The sequence below is a fragment of the Hetaerina americana genome, unplaced genomic scaffold, assembly GCF_022747635.1.
Source record: "Hetaerina americana unplaced genomic scaffold, ioHetAmer1.1.p SCAF_8, whole genome shotgun sequence".
NCBI lineage: Eukaryota > Metazoa > Arthropoda > Insecta > Odonata > Calopterygidae > Hetaerina > Hetaerina americana.
Genome location: NW_027287427.1, coordinates 36,182,517 through 36,199,488, shown reverse-complemented (window position 1 = coordinate 36,199,488; position 16,972 = coordinate 36,182,517). Strand labels below are relative to the sequence as shown.

The 16,972-nt window shown below is 35.5% G+C and overlaps 1 protein-coding gene across 1 annotated transcript; it reads right to left on the bottom strand.

Annotated features, from left to right (window-relative positions):
• Positions 1-3,782: 3,782 nt before the first annotated feature.
• SAK (Sak kinase) lies at positions 3,783-16,917 on the bottom strand. The gene is made up of 15 exons (XM_071596631.1): positions 16,781-16,917; positions 16,581-16,676; positions 16,291-16,501; positions 16,005-16,117; positions 12,614-12,706; positions 12,372-12,515; positions 11,587-11,730; positions 11,291-11,508; positions 10,269-11,193; positions 9,297-9,439; positions 9,105-9,220; positions 7,595-7,725; positions 4,597-4,767; positions 4,358-4,522; positions 3,783-4,273 (listed from the first exon to the last, which is right to left on the bottom strand). The coding sequence occupies exons 1-15, from the start codon at positions 16,817-16,819 to the stop codon at positions 4,040-4,042; spliced, it is 2,943 nt and encodes a 980-aa protein (XP_071452732.1). The 5' UTR covers positions 16,820-16,917; the 3' UTR covers positions 3,783-4,039.
• Positions 16,918-16,972: the final 55 nt, after the last annotated feature.

The following is a 16,972-nucleotide window of genomic DNA, read 5'->3' as shown; positions in this document are numbered from 1 at the left end:
TTTTTTAAAAAGGTATATTCTGTGTAATTTAATAGTTGAGAGTAATTTTGAGAACAGCATAAAAATATTTTTAGAAAACATTCCATTTCTCAATTTGACAAAACTTAATCCAATTTCATGCTGGTGAGTGAGATCACCTTGTGAAATTGAGGGAACTATACCATTGAGTCAGCCAATACGAGAAATCATTTTATGATGCACTCGTTGCATTTACAAAAGTAGGAAACATAAAGTATTTAAAGTAATCATTTTCTAAACTTGATCAAATCACCATGGATGTCCAGCTCTAAAATCAGCTGTGCCCCATCCTCATTGACTTTCAGGTTATTATTTAGTGTGTGGTTCATGTGAACATAATTCATGTGAATGATACGCCCAAATGAAATTCATCCTTTGAATGAAAATTCAAATTTTCCATTGAATGCCAACTTGATCACCTCAAAATCTTTGAGTTTAGTACAAGGGTGTGAACACTATCTTGTATGTAATGACGGAAAGGAGACGGGAGTGCGAAGAGCAATGCAGAAGAATATGAATTTTTAGAAGTTCCAAACTTCCAGAAAGAAACGTGAACAGGAAATGGATCACTCCCAAGCCAAGTGTGCCATCCTGGAGGCCATTTGACCATGAAAACTGAGATATAGCAGGAAGAAGTAAGGGACATGCTGCATCATCTTGAGTTGATGCCTGATGTTTCATCATAATATCTTATAAAATGTTTACTCAGTGTTAAGTACAGAAATTGCCCTTGTTTTCGGAAATTTTTCAAAACTGATTACCAATGAATGAGTTAATGTAACAAAATGTGTGTATAGAATATATAGAATGGCCTTTCTTCTTTTGGATAGGGGATGTTGAGTTGCACTCCTTGTACTTGAATCAAACCCTTTTAAACACAATGCAATAATTTTAGAAGGTAAAATTCATCGCTTTAAGGGGATTCGAACCTGGATTTTTGGCCTTTAAAATATTTCTAAACTAATATTTAGATAAATTTACCCTTAAAGCAAGCATGTATTGTTTTCCACTAAATAGAATAATAACTAATTGAATGACACTGTTATGCCACATGATTTCTTTAATATCATTGAATATAAAACTGTAAAATAACATTTATGATCAATAGTGTGAATTGCATTTTACCACTGTGCTGAGTATAACAGTAGATATTCTAATCATTCAGAATAATTTACACTACCTCATTTTTTGTTTTGGATTGAAGTGGATGAGTTATGCATGTTCTTACTACTGTGGGCTAGCAATGCAAACTAGCACATATTTCCCTTCTTTTCTCAAACATTGAGAGGAATATATAATGCCATTGCAGTGATGGGAACTTTGGTAATAAAAAATGTTCATACGAGGCATATTCATAAAGTAAGAGCCGTTTGCTTATATTTAAATATTTGGTGTTTCAGAACACATTTTTACTCCTGCAGCACCATCTACTTATTCATTGAGAATCTATAGCTGCATTTGTTTTGTTCAGAAGTGGTTTGTTTGTCTGTGCATGCAAACAATGTCTGCAACAATCGCTGATCCCACCAGCTGTGAAGTGTGTTCTGTCATACGATTGTTGTATGGAAAAGGATTGTCGGCTGCTGAAATTCATCGAGAGTTATGCCTAGATTATGGACCTACAGTTATGAGTGAAGGAAAGGTTAGACAATGGTGCAATGATTTTAAAAATGGATGAACAAATGTCCATGACGAAGAGCGAAGTGGCAGGCCCAGTATTCTGACTGATGAAATTGCTTCGCAAGTGGAACAAAAACTGCGATGTGATCATCAATTGACAATTAATGACCAGGCTGAACGATTTCCTCAACTTGGACATACTACTGTCTACAATATTATCATGGAAAACCTCGGATACCACAAATTGTGTGCATGGTGGGTACCGAAAATGCTCACGGACCACCACATAGAGAAAAGAATGTCCGTGGGACGAGAGTTTTTGGGGCATTAACAAAAAGATGGAGATGGTTTGTTTTCTCGCATTGTTACCGGAGACGAGACGTGGATATCCTACATCAATCCAGAAAGAAAACAGCAATCGGTGCAGTGGCGACACTCATATTCACCAAAACCAAAAAAGTTTAAGAAAACTCCGTACAAAAGTCGAAAATTGATGGCTACCGTTTTTGGGACATAAACTGTGTTCTTTTAGTGGATTTTATAGAACGTAGGAAAACAATTACAGCTGATAGGATAGGTATGTGACAGACAGGGTAGTGAAACAAGGGTGCCCGTTATTGCTATTATAAGTTACATATATATGCTGAGAAAATGTTGTGGGAGGTATGGGAAGAGCTTGAGCTTAGAATTAAATTGGGTGATGAGATTATCAAGCAATAATTAGCCAACCAAGAGAATGCAGTGATTTTTGAGTGATTTACTGGAAGATGTAAGGGACAAAGATTAATCAAAAGGAAAGAATGAGATTAAGAGAGAGGAGGAATGCTAATGAAAACATTAATGAAGGGGGAAATAAACTAGTTGGTGGAGTAGTTTGTGTTTCAGCAGACTTATAAGAAGACTATCTAAGGGTGCAGTTGCAGGGATATTAGGAAAAGTATTAACAAGAAGAGGATTGATGACAAGTACCCCAAGAAAAGATTAGTTAAGACTTTCATATGGAGTAGTTTTTAGGCATTTGAACTCTGGATATGGAGAAAGTAACTTGGACAGAGGAAGAAGAATGTCGGAAGTTTTAAATTTGGTGGACCAAGAGAAGTAGTTGCTATAGGATATTAAAAATGGCAGAAAAAGTGGGCGGAGGAATTATTGGAAAGTAGTGAATTGCTGAGGGTCATATAGGATAGAAGGGCTCACGTTGGATAAGCAGTGGTATCATAGGGAATCATATAAAACTAAGTGGAATCATGGGAAAAATTCCCTCATATTGCACTTTGCATGAATGCCATGGACAAGATATCTCAGTGAGATAATCTCAAACAATGAGGGCATCAAAGGGTGATAATCCTGTAATTTTCATGGTGTTGACTGTTGTTGCATGCTGTAATCTTGAGATTACTTGTAATATAAGCCTGGTTTTGCTGCTATTATTTTAATATCCCTATTGTCGTGACTATAAGCACAACTTAAATTATATCCTGATTCCATCATTATGAGGGTAAAAATAAACTTAACATTTCCACCATAAAGATTTAATATTTCACAGATTCACTTCGTTTAACTGATTCCATCAGTTGGCCATTCAATATTGAATTTTGAGAGGTTATACAAAAAAGGAAGAATGACATATTTGAGCCATTTAAATATTAAAACTTCAACCTCTACCTGTGTGCAATACAGTAAAAACAGTCAACATCATTTGCATGGACCAAACAAGAAAAAATGTATTTACTAGCACCTGGTACCATTGAAATTCACAAATTAGAATAGGTAATGTAATTCCATCAAGAAAATGTGTGAGGCCGAACCTTGTCAATCTGGATGACTTGGTGAGTGATTTCAATGAATCCTATCTTTTTTTTACTAAATAAGAATCTTTTCCGAGGGCTCTGTTTGTTAAGTCAAGCACCCCAAGTACATCATGCACGACTCATTTAAGTAAATGCATTGAACTTCACTGTTTTAATCAAAAATAGATCACAGCCTTAACAAAATTATATATTTTTAGCAGATGTACATGTAAATTATACATGCTTATTAAAATATTGCAGAAATCATTTCATTTCTTACTCTATAAAGTAAAATGTAATTTATTACAGGGATTTACATTAACAACAAAACAGTCTTAAACCATCAACCTTCCTTGGAAGCTGAATATTAAAATTGCTCATATATACAAATATTTTACCAATCATATTCAGCACCAGTCATTGTAGTCAAAATTCAGAATTAACAATTTCTACTTAATAATTAAATTTGAACACGACAATAAATTTGAATTTCAGCTACTAAGGAGCACTGTACAACAATCATGTATGGACGGATTCAATTACATTTTCCTATTTACAAATATATTTTACAGACATGTCCATCATCCGGCCTTTAAAAAATCCTCAAGCAGTTACCTTATTCCACGCACTTTACAATTAGCTCTTCTTTCTTGCCCATTCATTAGGTGATCAATAACTTTTGGCATTAGAGATAACTTTTCCCTGACATGAGAAGGTAATAAATCCTTTTGTTGGTATAATACTTTCCTACCGTCTTTCCCTACATATTCTGTAGTGGCCTTACTTGAGCTGACTGTGATTTTTGACCCATCTAAATACTCAACCATGAGGTCACCACTGGGCAACTGTAATGGAAAAAAAAAGAGGATTGATTATTAAGGCTAAACTTTTTTACCCTAATCCTTGGAAGTATCCAATTAAATTCTCACCTGAGATACTTGACCAATATTGGGCACAGTGACCTGTCTAATAGGTTCAATTGACTCCAGTTCGTTTACAGCTTTCAAGTGTGATTTGAAAATAGATGCCCCACCATTTACATATGAGGGATTCACCAACATGGAATTCATTGAGGATGCTTCAAATGACTGAAACTAGAATAAAATATTATATAATTATAACAAAAATAATAGTACTCAAGGAAAAATACCATAAAAAATAAACATACGGCAGCATTGGGTGGAGATAGTGTGTGGCCGTTGGATGCAACATTTTCCTTATCACGGAACACATTTTTATTCCTTGGTCTTCTCCCGACAATAATTGGGAAGCAATGATCGCTGTCGAACCTTGTTAATCCAGATAAACTCTTCTCCAATGTTGTGCAATGTTGATAACACTGTAATTAAATCAAGAAATAGTTACAATACTTCAAGCTGGAATGCAAATAGGAGATCGTACTAAGCAAGATCAATGTTATAAATTATAATAATACACATCAAATCACAACATTAAACTCTGAGATATGTTTGCGAGGCAAGGGGTTCTCCTTATACTAAGCCTTAAGACAAGTGAAATACATAGATAAGTGAAGACAGTTTTCCTGTTAAACTGCAAGTCCATATCTGGTGCTAAAATATATTACTACACAGTGCTAATACTGCCCAAGTGAGGAGTCATTCACAATCGAGAGACACTTGGCCCTCGAGAATCATGAATTTTGATGAAACCACACATGGGTGGTCCTGAGATTGTACTCCAAACTTACCCCTAGCAGCTATGTGATTACATTTTTCCAACATGATAAAATTTAAGTGGTATTATTCACAGCTGAATATGGGTGACGGTAAAAAGGTTGGTTGTAACCTTGGAGATGTAAGATTTCCCTGACTAAAATATGAGAGAATGCAATATGCTCCACCTACATGTAATTTTATTTGACATATTGAATAAGGTGAGAATGAATGATGTAGATGAACAGGCTCCATAAATCCTATGACAGAATTGCTTCACTGTTTCAAAAAGTATACAGATAGATGCAAGAAAATAGTGCTAACAGAGAATCTTTACTTTATTGCTTAACTTATTAGGGGGGGAACCTGTGATAAAACTATCCAAAGATTATGGAATAGGAATTCTCAACCAAGCATGACATGAGAACATGACGTAAAAATTCTCCACATGACATAAAAAGGTAAAAATACATCAGTACAATATCAGTACATTCTACACTGAAATAGTGGTTAAGGAGCTTCAAAGCTCAATTTTTTTGGACACACAAATTCAGATTTTATGCCGATTTAGTGTTATCCCTCAGAGAAAAATCAAAGGCATACCCACTTCTAGTCTTTTTTGCAATAATAGCAAATATTTCCAAGGATTAAAGGTAAATGGGAAGAATCAATTCTTTATCTCAGTGACTTCTCAGATATGAAGAAGAAATGGCGAAAGCTGGCAGTACTTTATTGAATACCTTTTGTGAGGATTTTCAAAAATTGTGACAGATGAACATTTTGTTCCTTCAAATGCTGAAAATTCTGGGTGGTATTGGAAATACCCATTGAAATGAACTCTAATGTTCATGTGAGAAAAGCATGCTCACTATCATAAATATTTGAAAGAAATAACCAATGGCAATGCAATGTGGAAATACCTTTTCCTCAGCAACATACTATATAATTTGTCCTTGAGAAATCAAAGAGGCCTGAATCATTACAGAACATCAATACAAATAAAAATGAAAGTAGATGGACAAGAGATTTTTTGTCTGTGCCTGGTTTGTTTACTCCCCTAGTTAATTTTTCTAAGACAGAGTAGTATTACTACAAGGCAATGCCCCTTTTCATTTGAATGAGAGAGCACTGTCATCTCACTGCCAAGTTTAAACCCCCACATGTGACTTTCATACTATAACCTATAGATTGGGTGTCTTTCTATCTATGCAATTGAGATTTGATGAACATCTGCATGGCATTTGAAGCAATTTATGCAGTGTCACAGGTGTGATTCTCAGTCAAATCTATTATTTGTTTGTTTTAGGAATTAACTTGCTTTATTAGAGCTAGAAGGAAAGTGCAATGGATTTTCAGAAGCATTAATGAACAACCCTAAGAACTATTAATCATGCTATTGTGAGTGCCTGCCGCATTTGCAGAGTTAAAGTAAATTTTTTCTATGATTCCTTAAAACCATTAATCTCACCTCCATTGAATGATCAACCATGGAAGGCATGCTCCTTTATAATGTTCCCTGTATTGTGGGCATCAATCATTTTCTATATACACCGCAAAGGATTTAAAATTGTAACCTATGTAAATTTCTCATACCAGCCATTTATTTTGTAATCTAAAAACTTTATTTATACAGGTACAGCTTTCTCACAGGATAGGGAGTATAGCCTACTACCACTGATGAAATGTTTATATTTAAGTGGGTTATTGTTGATCAAAAAGTAAGTCAGATGATTCATCACAACATTAACTATAATGGATCTGGTGACTACATATGGAGACTGCAACAGACTGGAAATTCATAATAAATGCAATGAAAGGTATACATCATGTTAGAAAATATACACATGCTTACATAGCAAGTCATTACCAGAATTCGTTATTCAACGTGTGGACTCATTACATATTAAAAAAAAACTATAAACACAGCAATCAATCCAAAAGTCGTTTTGGTAGGTGATGGTAGAGTTCACCAAGTACTAAGCTCAACGGCCAGTGAAATTCACACGTCAGTGTAGAGGGGAAAGTTCCTTTCCCTGAGCCGGTTATGGTATCCCAGAAAGATCTGGGACCCAAAAAAATCACATAGCTTAAGTGAAGCTGAAAGTGACCAGAGCAATTGAAGGCCTGGGAATCAATCTCTGGACCCTCCGGTCAGAAGTCCAATGCTCTACCTCTGGACTACGGTGACCAACTCATTACATATTATAGTTTCCTAATTTGTGTAAAAATGCTCCATTTTAAGATAAAAAAATTATTTCTATGATCCAAAGGGATTTTTTTTGGTGTTCAGCTTCTATTTGGGCAGATATGGCACCATTTTAAAATCTTTGTTAGGTGAGCAGTGATAATATCATACATCTGAATCACTGCAATATTTTCACATCTAGTGTAGCAGATAACAAGGTTTGTTGAAGGCATTCCACAACAAACCTTGAAACAAATAATACATTCCTACAAATTTGAGTGTTAGTGGGCTTAGACAAAATCAATTACCTGCTCAAAATGTTTCCACATGATGGTAATGTTAGCTGGAAGACTATCTTCGTGGTTGAACTTTGTTGAAATTGTTTTTCCTGAGGAATCAATAACTTTAACCTCATCTGCTGACTTCACAATTTTTCCTCCTGGCAATGTAAAACATCTTTTTTAAGGGGCAATAACAAATTATGACATCATTAGGAAAATTTCTACAAGATACCACTAGGTACTAGTTGTAACGAAAATCCGATACAGGGGAGTTTCCTGCACATTAGAACAACATCATTAGTAGATATAACAGCAGATCAATGTCGTTTGTCTCTATACATTTCTACATGTGAGAAAGTAATCATGGAAAGAAAGGAATAGCTAATGTAATGATTGATGATAAAGAATAAGTGGGAGATGGAAGAGAAAATTTGGAAGTAATGAGATTAGGAAAGCGTATCAATGACTAAAGGAAAAATGGGATTGAGGCAGGGGAGAATGAATCAGGGAAAAGAAATACCCAAATTAGAAAAATATACAAATATGTCCAATATATTATACAGGAGAGTGAATTCTTGAACTAAGTTTTTGAGTGGGTCAATTGAAAAATACAAAATGCTGAGGCCAGAAGAAAATTGTTCACTTTCCGTTATTAAAGTATTTTAAATGTTCATTGTTATGATTTATAAATTGAATATCTCCCAGGATTCTGGCAAAACAGTTAATATAAACACAATTGCTTTGTTAATGTAAATGGCCCACTGAAAAATTTGAAGTACATCACCTCTTACACAAATAATATATATATATATATATATTTAATTTAGGTATAATAGATATACCATTATTTCACAATTAATGTTCTTTATTACCATAATATACATTAATTACCGATTTATTCTAAACCATTGAGATTAAGATTCACAATTAAAGAACGATCATGCAATAATAACCACTGTAACCTTCACTATCATATATGCGAGGATTTAAATGTTCACAAATATTTTTTAATGAATAACTAATTTTAAATTTCAGAAAATTGCAATATTATGTGAACTGCGTCAGTTAAAATTTGGTGAGAGATAGAGGCTAATGTCTGAGTAATAAATTTGAAGCAACTTTCAAACATTCTTACAAAATAATCAGCTTATGTTTGATTAAGTGGTTTAATTTTATTTTGGTCATGTTAAAACAAAATAAAGAAACCTCAAAATCAAATAATATGCTAAGTAAGACCATTGAACAGCTGTTGCATTATTTAGTTGATAAAAACAAGTACTACGGATAATAGTAATAAAATATCTCCAACCTAAGTTTTCTGTACAAATATTTTACAACTATGTATTCACATTGTTATGGGTTGTATTATGTGTAATTTGGAATTTAATTTAGTGTTACAGCTTTGAGTTTTAGAAAGTCACTTTCTGGGCACAGGGGGATTTAGATGGTACAAAAATTACTTGGGATGAATTAGAACAATGGCAGAAAAGTGATATTTGGAAGAAAAATGCCTTCTAGTAAATGACTCAATCCATACCTTCATAGAAGCACACCTCAAAGTCAGGATCAGGGAAGTTTTCCATTAACAAACATTTGGCTTTTTCACTGTAAAAGGTAACTTTTGGAGTTTTTGCCTTGACCAAATTAATAAATCTAGAAGAAAAAAAATACAAGTTATCAGTGATGTCCTTTCAACAATTGATATCTAATCAATAAAACACAGCCATACCTTGCAGCGTACAAATATTTTCTCCAATGCTTTTGAGGTAGACTTTCATAGCTATAAATGGCATCGGTTCCCTGTTTTGGAAGTTCAGGAGGAATATTTTCAAGCAAACAGCCTTTCCCATTGTTGGGATGATATAATATAACCTGAAAATAAAAACATTTCCCTTAAATGTTCTTAAATTTAATGTATTTAAGCATTTAATATGCTCACTAAACTGCACATATACCCACCAATGAATACATTATTTGTAGATTTTAAAGTTAAAAAATTATTCCTAAGGTTCTTTGCAATCTATTTTTGGCCAGGACTCTCAATGCATTTGGTAATAAATTTTCTATCAACAGTTCTACTTGGTTTACCCATTATACTTTTCTGTAGTTCCTCCCATTACAGCCTGAGTATTTTCAACATTAAAAAAAAGCTGGACTACCTGGATCCCTAAATGGAACAATTAATAGATGCAGGCTCAAATCCAAGTTTAAGCAAATTATTTCACGATGGAAATGTCTCATTTCACTGACCAATTTATACATTGGAAATACAAGACTTAAGGACAGATTTTATTTTCTTCCTCAACTGACTGTTAACTTTTACCTCCCATTAAGGCCAAAACTCAAGTTTTATGACTGCTAGTCAAGTTAAAAAACCAATTGTTGAACAGCTTGATTACTGAGATGATGATGCCACAATAGTTATATTGTTCATATTCACTAATGAGCACTGTTATTTGTTTATAGTCAGATTTGTTGGTAAGCTCCATGTTTAGTTGAATTTTAAATTTACTAACAATTGGATTTAACCAGATATGTTTCATAAAACTGGCCTTAAGCCTACTTTTGCAGCAATTGATGAGCAATCAAAAATTGACAATTTTCCAAAAAAATATTTTGTGGAAAATTGTCAATTTTTAATTAATTATGATATTCCACCATAACACGCCTGAAACATCTTTTTTTAGAGATGAGTACTTACTCGCATGCCATCAGCTGAGATTCTGCAAACCTCCACAACCTTTTCTTCACCGTTTCGCTTCTTAACAAACTCAATGCAAACTTCCCCAAATTCCAAAATACTTAAGACTGCATTTTTAGTTCTATGGCGGGTAGGTTGCAGGCGGCAGGTGCTTATTGGAGATATGAGACCATTTAGATGCACTGCCTGTACTGCTTCTTCCTTGTTTTCATTGCAACTGCGCTTTTTTGCACCTTCATTACTCTCCGAAACACTAGCAACTTTATCTTTAGTCTTGTCACTATTGGTAGGAATTGATCCTGTTGGGGGAATAATGGGTCTGACACTAGTGTTGTTGTCATTAATTGATATGGAGGTCAGATCTGGCCACTTGTGATGAAAATGTTCATGAGTCAAAGGAACTTTAAGTTTGTTGCTAATACTTGAATGTATATCGTTATTTGGACAGGAGCAAGAATGACTTGATTTCCATTTTGATTCACTGAATTCGCATTCAGACATTCCTGGTTTCCTGCACAATTTGGTTTGTCTACATGACAGCAAGCCATCTGAATAGCAAGTTCTTGCACAAGTACGAGCATGATGCCTGAATATATTTGCATTTTCAGGATTGATTACATTGGAACTTGTTAAACAATGTGATTGTTCTTGATTAGAGCATCCTTGGCAACTGGAATGGCAAGTATGTCCTCTCTCTATCGGAGTCAGAGTACTTGAAATGCAACACCCCGACTCATGCAATGAATGATGGCTGTGCTGGGAATAGGCATGAGGGTTATGGACACTCAAAACTCCACAATGGCTCATTAAATGGGACTCATGCACACTTGGGACAAAAGGGAGATTTTCTTCCGGTTCATTTGCTTCCTCTATGGCAAAATAGGTTTCTGGACATCTTTGTGTGGCACAACAAATTTGCTTTGATCTGAAACAATAAAGTTTAAATGAAAACACTGGGTAGAACAAATTTTAATGAATATGCAAGCTCTTCTGTCGGAGCAGAATATGTAAGATTTCCAAACCTCTCTTCCTGTTGGAAGTGTGAAACTGACACCCTTGGCTCGTGACAGGAACCAATTTTAATTCTGCCAAGTTGCTGAGAATACAGAGAGATGATTTTATCATGGTCAACATCCAGTTTGGCAATGGACGTATGGCTCTTTATACTTTCTTTTCCAGTACCGGTGTCTGTTGACATTGTACACATCCCACTATCACCGCCACCTTGTGACATCCATTTCTGTAAATTCATAAAACTTTAGCCAAGGTAACAAAAAGTATTGCTGCTTTTCAAATACGATGTATAAAAAAGGTTTACCTTTTGTAAGTACTCATAATTTTTTTGGTTTTTCTTCATGAATGGGTGCTCCAGTATATTCCTTAATTTTATTCTTTCTTTAGGATTTTTCTTAAGCAGCAAATCAATCAAATCCATAGCCTCCAGTGAAAGATTACTTGGTCGCTGAAATTAATTCAAAATAAATTTTAAAGAGAGGTTAGAAAACATGCCATAGTTATGCATAAAATTACAACTATACAAGGTTTGCTTAAAAAGTATCGGTAACAATTATTCCTGATGTGTGCGAGAAATGCTGGATTCAGACTGCCGGTTTAGTGTGCGTATGATCATAGATGGTACTGATAAAATGACAGTGCACATCATTATCACTGGACTTGGTGATCGAATGATAAGTGGCAAACTTGTCCCGAAGGTCTAGACGGACGACCTCGAGCGGCAAGAAAAAAAAGCATCATGACAGTACGCTAACCCCCTCACAGTCCCGGCATGGCACCAGCACACTATTTCATACCCCCAAAAGTGAAATCTTCCCTCAAAGGTCACCATCATGGGACCCTACGTACTGTCAAAGAAGCTTGCCCTCATACCCTTAAGGACCTTCCTGAATCCAACTACCAGGGAGAGTCATGGAAGAGCCACTGACAAAAGTCAAAAATGTATTATTAGAACTTTTGAGGCATTTTAGCAATGTCTAAAATAAATCTGTTATAAATATATTTCTTTAGCTTTTCCCGATACTCTTCATACAAACCATGGACACAAAACCTTGAAAGTTTTGTGCCTGCATCTTGGCAATTTGATACCTGGTAATTATCCATAACCACTCTTGTAAGGGTGCTCTTTACTGCATCTGTGTCAAAAGGTGGTCGCCCGACAAGAAGAGTATAAAGCATGCAGCCTAGACCCCAGACATCAGCTTCCAAGCCATGTGAACTTCTAGTAGCAACCTTTAAAGTTCAAATTTCTATTATAAATACCCACAACAATATACAACAAATTGGAAACACAAAGATGTAAAATGAATTAAAAATAAAACACAATTTACCTCAGGGGAGATATAATTGGGTGTACCACACATTGTCAAATGCTTCTCATCTGGTCGTGTGAGCTGCGTTGCTAAGCCAAAATCTGCTATTTTCTGCAATTAAAGAAAAGCAATGAAATATCTATACATTTTGTACTTGGAAGTTGAAATATCTGCATTGAATGCTGAAAATTAAACTACGTTTTCTATAGGAAAGAAACAAAAACACATAAAGCAGGAGGGATTTGCATAATTCAGCCTAACTGAAATTTAGTAATTATGAAGAGCAGCATCCGATTCAAAATGATAAAGAAGGGGAAGTGGTTTAGGAAATAGAATGTAACTGGAACTGGATTGACAAGGAATGAGTGTCAGTAAGCTGTCCAGAAAATCATGAGTGATGGAAAGGAGCTGAGTACTATCAAGGAGAAATTAGAATATATAAAAAAAGGTGCAAAAGAAACTATAGGAACTGTTAATAGGAAAAGAACATGGATCCATGGATGGTAACCATGGACGAGATGATTCGAAAGACAGATAAGAGAAGGAAATGGAAGAATGTAAAAACACAGTTAGAAAGAAGGAACTTCAAACAAGTAAACAATATTTTGGGACGGGCAACAAATAGGGAAGAAAAGCAGGGTGGAAGAGGCAGTGTGAGAATAGGGTAAATTTGCAAAGGAAGGGTGAAATTGGTGTGCTATACAAGAAAATAAAAACACTATAGAGAAGAAGAGAAGATTTTTGTTAACACTTAGAGTAGAGTTGGGGAAGATAATAGTTGAAACAGAAAATATATAGAAGAACTGTATGGTAAAGAACTTAGACCAACAAAGGTAGACACAGAAAAGGAACATGACTTAGATGAAGATACCTTAGGTCCAGGCATACTCGACGATGAGATACAAAGGGCATTAAGGGAGATGAAACTAAATAAGGCCGCAGGGATGGATGACATTCCTGCGGAACTACTAAAAGGTTAAGGAAAATGTGGGAGGAAGTGGCTATATTGACTGATTTGTAGTATCTATGAGGAAAGAATCTGGCTGGAAGACGGTGAGATCAGTGTTAGTTCCTATTCTGAAAAAGGTTAAGGCTAAATCATCTGAGGACTACAGGACAATGTTTGATATCCCACGCAGCTAAAGTTGTTCTCAGGATCATAAGAAAAAGGATAAAGAGCAGGGCAATGGATTACTTAGGGGATGATCAGTTGGAGTTTAGGAAATGGAGACGCATGCACGATGCCATTGCAGTAATGAGATCACTAATTGAGAGAAATATAGAATACAATCAGGACGTATTTTCCTGTTTCGTTTATTTCAAAAAAGCATTTGGTGGAGTGAATTGGGAAAAACTAATGAGTATATTGCAGATAAGAGGAATAGATTGGAGGGACAGGAGGCTAATCCGCAACCTATACACGTCTCAGACTGCTCAGGTGCGAGTGGGTTATGGAGAGTTCAGTTGGACAGCCTTTTATAGAGTAAATTGGATAGAATTAATGCATATATTGCAGAAAATAAAGAGTACATTGGAGGAATATATGACTTTCTTCAACCTGTACATGCCCCAGATTCCTCGGGTGCACGTGGCCAATTGAGAATCTATAGGGGCAGTGATGTGAAGAGGAGTAAGGCAGGGTTGTCATTATCACCAGTGCTGTTCAATGTATTTGCTGAAGAAATGGGGCATGGGAAGAGCTGTAGATAAGAATAAAAGTTGGTGAGGAATTTATAAAATCAGGTAGGTTTGCTGACGATCAAATTTTAGTTTGTCAGGCAGCCAAGTGATTCCAAGCATTGCTAAGTGATAGAAATTCAGTGCAATTGATAAGGAATGAGAATAAATATCCATGAAAACTAAAGAGACGAATGCTAAATTAAATGTTAAAATAGGAGGGCAGGTAGAATATTTTGTGTATTTTGGAAGTGTTTTGGACCAAAATGGTCAAAAGCAGTAGGGACACAAGGAGAAGAATTGCACAAAGCAAAGAGGCTTTCATAAGGAGGAGAGAATTTACAACAGAGAGTTCCAAGTAAGGATTAAAGGAAAGGCTCATTAAAACTTTGATATGGAGCAGAAACATGGTCACTGAAGTAGGGTGAGAGGCATTGGAAGCTTTTGAAATGTGGGTGTGGAGAAGGATGGAGAAGGTGAAATGGACCGAAAGGAAAAAAATGAGAAAGTGCTAGATATGGTGGGCGAGGAGAGGGGATTGTTGGGAGAAATCATAAGGAGACAGGAAAAATGGATGAAAAGCAAATTGATCGGCAGTGGGATGTTGGGTGGGATGAAGGAAGTACACAGAGATGAAGAAGGACTGGTTGTAGAGTAGGATGCTAGAATTTGTTTTGTTAGGAGAGATAAGAAATTTATTTGGTAGTTGTGTCCATTCAAAACCTACCTTAACCAGTAGATTACCTATAATAATATTACATAGTACAGGGTGAGTTATGAGGAGATGACTGGCAGCAGTCTCTAGGAGGACAAAGAATGTCTAAGAAGTATCGTTTGCTTGGGTTATAACGAGCTGATGACTTCAAATGACAATAGGAAATATGTGCATAAAAGACAGAAGTATAAGCGGTAGCGAGACTTAATGGGCAGTGACTGATAATGGTTAGGGTCTATCCAAGTCAATGCTGACCACTGGGGGGAGGGTGCATTTCAACATGCATGCATAATCATGAAATGGAGGAAATACACCCATCTATCTTACCCAATTCTTTTACTGTCTCATCACGACTTCTGTTCCTTAAGGACCCTCCCTCAAGAAATTATTATCTATTATGCAAGATGGCCTACTCCAACCAGTGCAATAGGCTACTGAGTGTTGGCCACAATATACTGATTGAAATGTAAATGGACACATGACTAAAAACATACTTTCGCAGGGCTGGAAGGATTTATTAACTGATATCTCTGGCCATCAAGTGTCCTCCTCACTACCTTCTCTATCTGAAACATGCACTTCATTTATACAATGCTTTATCCATCCTACGCAGGATTCAGAGGTGGTGAGGTAGGTAGCTTCCAATGAGACATGCAGGATCCTTTAGAGAGTAAATCTTAGAGATCACAATCATTGGCAAATAATTCAATACAATTCTGATTCGTCCTAATACATAGACCTCTAGCAGATCTTACTGGGAAGTCATCACCGGCACCGTGATAGGAACTGGCCACTCTACCCTGGTGTGAGAATTTCCCCACTGGCGAACTTAGTGCCGAGTGAACACTACACTCATCGGGCATATAGTCACATAACACTTAGCCAATAACAATTACTAGGATATAATACAAAAATTGACAATAATACGTATGCAGTGAAAAATATAATGCAAAGTTAACATTGGAATCCCTATTACATTATTTTATGTCAACCAATAAAGGAAAAATACAAACTCACAATTTGCATGTCCTTAGTCAGAAGCAAATTCGCCAACGTCATATCTCGATGCAGTATATTATGAGAGTGCAAATATAGGAGGCCTTCTACCACTTGCCTAATTGTGTGACAAGCTACAAAAGAGAAAAAAGGAATTATATTCATTGAAGAAATTTTAAAATGATTGAACACTTGTTCCTAGGTTAAAAGAAGTAACAGTTGTTATTTAATTAGTCTCCCAGTTCTAATTTTTTAATTGCAATAAGATAATAATTATTCAAGTTTAGCCTTTGTTAAGTATACATACCATCTTCTTCACAAATGATTTTGTTGCTAATTTTCAGGTATCTTTGTAGCTCTCCATTATGACATAATTCAAGGACCAGATACACGTAATTGGAATCCTCAAAAAATGTGTACAACTCAAGAATGGCAGGATGCTTTAGGCGTGAGTGTATAGCAACTTCTTGACGAACTCTATCAACCATTCCTGCTGCCTTCATCAATTTTTTATCAATCTGAAAGCACATTTAAAAATGTACAATATGGACAAAACGCAAATATGTAAATGCAATAGCATATTTCGAATCCACAAACCATTTTAATTGCCACTTCCAGTCCACTTTTGGAGCATTTTGCCCGATAAACGCTAGCAAACCCTCCTTTACCAAGCAAATTAAGAACTTCATACTCCTGCATGAAAAAGAAGTTTCCAACACTCAATCGTAAAGTAATAAAGTACAGCTAAATAAACGAATTTGGACATTATATTAGCATAAATCCTTATTTGATCTTACCTCTATTTGTTCACCAAAACTCGATTGATTTGAGGCCATTTTTGTGCAACTCCTGGGAACTTAGTTACAAAAACTTAAATCATGGCAATGAATAGACGCATGTTTAAAATTTTCAATCTCCAGAAGTGCATTTTGAAAACAAAGTTTATAAATATAAATGTAAACACGTGCAGCAAAAATAATAATATCAGT